Source organism: Anneissia japonica, unplaced genomic scaffold (assembly GCF_011630105.1).
Source record: "Anneissia japonica isolate Jap-2015-1 unplaced genomic scaffold, ASM1163010v1 scaffold41001_len15607_cov123, whole genome shotgun sequence".
Taxonomy (NCBI): Eukaryota; Metazoa; Echinodermata; class Crinoidea; order Comatulida; family Comatulidae; genus Anneissia; species Anneissia japonica.
This window is the reverse complement of record NW_022740959.1, coordinates 1-3,466: the sequence shown is the minus strand read 5'-3', so window position 1 is coordinate 3,466 and position 3,466 is coordinate 1. Positions and strand designations below refer to the sequence as shown.

Below are 3,466 nucleotides of genomic sequence, written 5' to 3'. Positions count from 1 at the left end.
TGGCTTTGTAACCTACAGTAGGTTAGTTAAGTCCAATAAAATAAATTTAAAAAAGAATTGACATTCCAGCATGTTTTGGCCATTTTCTCTCTGAAACACAATTTGCAACGAGTGACTAGTTTGGCGTGTCTTTGCCACATATATTGTTTTATGTGTATTTTATGTTGTTGCGTAAAATCAAATACCGTAATCAAATAATTCCCTTTTTGAGATGATTTTTATACTTCCAAATTCATAGGGAATTTGCATGGAAGTGAGTAGGTTGTACTACACACCACTCATTGAGGAGCAGGATATGAAAGCACCGGGCAGTAGGATGCCAATCTGGTTAGCATTAGACCAGATCATAGTAAGTTTTACAAATGCCGTGGCTATGCTTACGCCGAAGTGATTGAAATCTCAACTCGCAGATTGGTCAACTTAGGTTGACTCTAACCTTAAAACTAACTCTTGCTATCTCAATGCACTACATCTCGGCATAAGTGTAGCCACTCAGTTTAACAAAAGCAAAATAAAAAACAATGGTTCCATGACAACACAAAATAATTGTTTATTAAACTGGGATACCTCTTCAATAGTTTCTCTATGCTCCAGGGAAGGGCTTCGCTTCTCTGGACCCCTACCAGGGCCTCTGTGCTGGTAAATGTCAGGCCTCTGTCAGACGTAGTTTACGGTTCTCTCATAGGGCCCAGTATACTATGGGCTAATACCTGATTCACATAACAGAAAATTTACAAGATATTAACAGGGGCTGCTCAGGAATTCCCTACATGACTAAATATAAACCTTGCAAAAAGTCTCTCTCTATGTATCATTATTGATACATAGAGAGTGAAGTTATACTTAACACCAAAGATAAGCTGTGGCACTACCCCTGCATCATTTATTTCTTGTCTTCTGGAAGTGATTGCTACCACAGAAGAAAATTGAGTTTGATTAGAATGGTAGTTTGACCTATGTTCCTATGGTAATGGAAGAAACAATTTTATTTTGTATTTTACAGGATCCCATGAACCTTGGAGCAGTGCTGAGGTCATCGTATTTCCTTGGAGCTGATGGTGTTATTGTTAGTAGGAAAAATAGGTTAGTGAAATAATAATAATGTATTATATACCTTGATGTAAACAATTAAATGGACACATCTGTAACACAGAACCATCATGCAAATTATAGGAGGGCATGGTAGATCAGAAAGATGCTTCCCAAAACGTATAAATAAAATCATGATTTTTCTGTATTATTCTCTTCCAATAAACATTGACACAGATAAAATAGTAGTCAGTTGGTTTGATTACTTTCTAATCAATCGCTGTGGCTATGCTTACGTGGAAAGTGATCGAAATTCCAACTCACAGATTGGTCGACTTGGCTTTACCCTAACCTTCAAAGTAACTCTCGCTATCTCAATTCACTACATCTCGGCGTAAGAATTGCCACTTTGTAAAAAAAGTTATACGGCAGCTTTTCCCCACAGTTGCTCTTTGACCCCAGTGGTCAGCAAAGCATCCAGCGGAGTCATGGAAGTCCAGCCAGTCTACGCTGTCAATGACCTAGCAGGTTTTCTGCAGTCTCTGATGGGCTGGGATGTTGTAGGTTCATCAAGTAGTGATAAACAATACGGGACCGAGCTTGATGGGAATGATGACTGCCATGTACCTAGTGGAGGGATTGATATTCAGAAACCAACAATCTTAGTTGTAGGTATGATGTCATGAATATTACAAGTCAGAAAATGGAGCAAAACAAATTTTTAATATGTTGTACAATTGATATTTTAAAATCAACAATAAAAACTCTGGAACAGAATATTTGAAAACTGGGGAGGGGGAAAGGTGGATTTTTATACCAAGGGCAGCAAAGCGCTTATCAATAACAGCAGGCCAATTATGTTACATGTTTGTTGTGTCCACGACTACAGAAATTCTATGCTCCAAAACTTCTGACACAGGCCGGATAATTTCCAGCTGAGAGCCAGTGACCCTTCCTGGTTCCTAGAGGAACTGGCCAATTTGGGCAATTTTAAGCTATTTCGAGATGTAAAAAAATTCTCTGAGCCCAAAATATATTTTTGTCCCATGTGTTGCAACTGACCTGGCCTGTCCAAAAGGTTTTAACATGTTGATTGTCAGACCTTTTTTTTCGGTTCCTTCCCGTGTGCCAAAACAAGTAGGCATGTACAAACATACTTTTTTGAAATTTTATCTAGTCATATATCATCAAAATGATGTGTCTAATATAATTGGCGGGAAAATATTAGGGGGCCAGGAAACTCATATTCAGCGTTAGTTTGTTATGCTCTGTTATTCTGCGCTTCAAACTGGAATTTCATCTAGAATCACAAATTAGATTTGTCTATATTTTGATAATCCATTCAACCATCTTTATAACATTTAGGAAACGAAGGCTTCGGTTTGAGGGATGACATTGCAAACTGCTGCAACATGTTCTTAACTGTACATCCTGGTCGAGAACTGCATGCTGGGATAGATTCTCTTAATGTTTCTGTAGCAACAGGTATGCAGAAATTCTTGTTGATATAGTCAAAATTTAAAGTATTTAATTTATCAATACACATTACTTGTTATTTTGTACTTGTATCAACCTTCCTTTACTGTAGGTTACAAAGCCATTTGTTTTCCCTTGGTCATTGGGTCTACGTGCTTAATATTGCTACCATATTGACACAGTAGCAGGCAACCCACCACGTACACATTATACTGCTAGGTGGAGATATTTCAAAATAAAGTTACTGAATCGGTGTCAGTCTCGTATAACATCATGGCAAGGTCCCACATATGGGCATAGGCATAGTTTCATAGTTAAGTGGATTGAAGTACTAAAAATGACCATTAGTTTTTCATTGGAACTGGGATTCTTAATTTTTGGCACTGGAAATGGGGGGAGGGAATTACGATTCCACCATTACTCTAAATTTCAACTGCTATTAACTATTCTTATCAACAGGTATTCTTCTAAACCTACTGCTTACCAAGAGGAATTCACAACTGAGGGAAGAATAGTAGAGAGCCTTTCTAGAGACATGTTGCAACTCAATTTCTGAGCTCCTGGATGGTCATTAAATCTTCAGATTAACAATGAATCTGAAACCAGAAAAAAAAAATTAATGGTAACATACGAAACTGTTGAAAAAACAATGTCAACAACCAAACCTTGTTGCATGTGAGTTAGCTTGACATTTACCATGCGAATATATTGCTCTTTTATTAACTTAAATGGGAGCCATTGCTAAAGATTTGGATAAAAATTGAAAAAGAAAGTATCAAGACATCATCCAGTTTGTGATAATGTTTCTAATGCAGTTCTCAACGACGTGATGTGCGAGGCTGGATTTCGCTTTAAAATAGCAAATTACGATCGCAAAATGTGGGGTCGTCTTATATGCGCAACATACACCTTTTTGGAATTTTAAAATCTTGTTCGTTTATGGAAAATATATAGTTATAAC

The 3,466-nt window shown here is 37.3% G+C and overlaps 1 protein-coding gene across 1 annotated transcript in view; it reads left to right on the top strand.

Moving 5' to 3' along the window:
* The window catches only part of LOC117118451 (rRNA methyltransferase 1, mitochondrial-like), a 5,761-nt gene extending 2,305 nt beyond the window's left edge, over positions 1 to 3,456 (top strand). The window contains exons 3-7 of the mRNA XM_033263045.1: positions 239 to 349; positions 1,004 to 1,083; positions 1,475 to 1,701; positions 2,395 to 2,514; positions 2,965 to 3,456. Of these exons, the coding sequence (XP_033118936.1) occupies positions 239 to 349; positions 1,004 to 1,083; positions 1,475 to 1,701; positions 2,395 to 2,514; positions 2,965 to 3,020 (594 nt within the window). The 3' untranslated portion in view covers positions 3,021 to 3,456. The remainder of the gene's footprint in view (positions 1 to 238; positions 350 to 1,003; positions 1,084 to 1,474; positions 1,702 to 2,394; positions 2,515 to 2,964) is intronic.
* Positions 3,457 to 3,466: the final 10 nt, after the last annotated feature.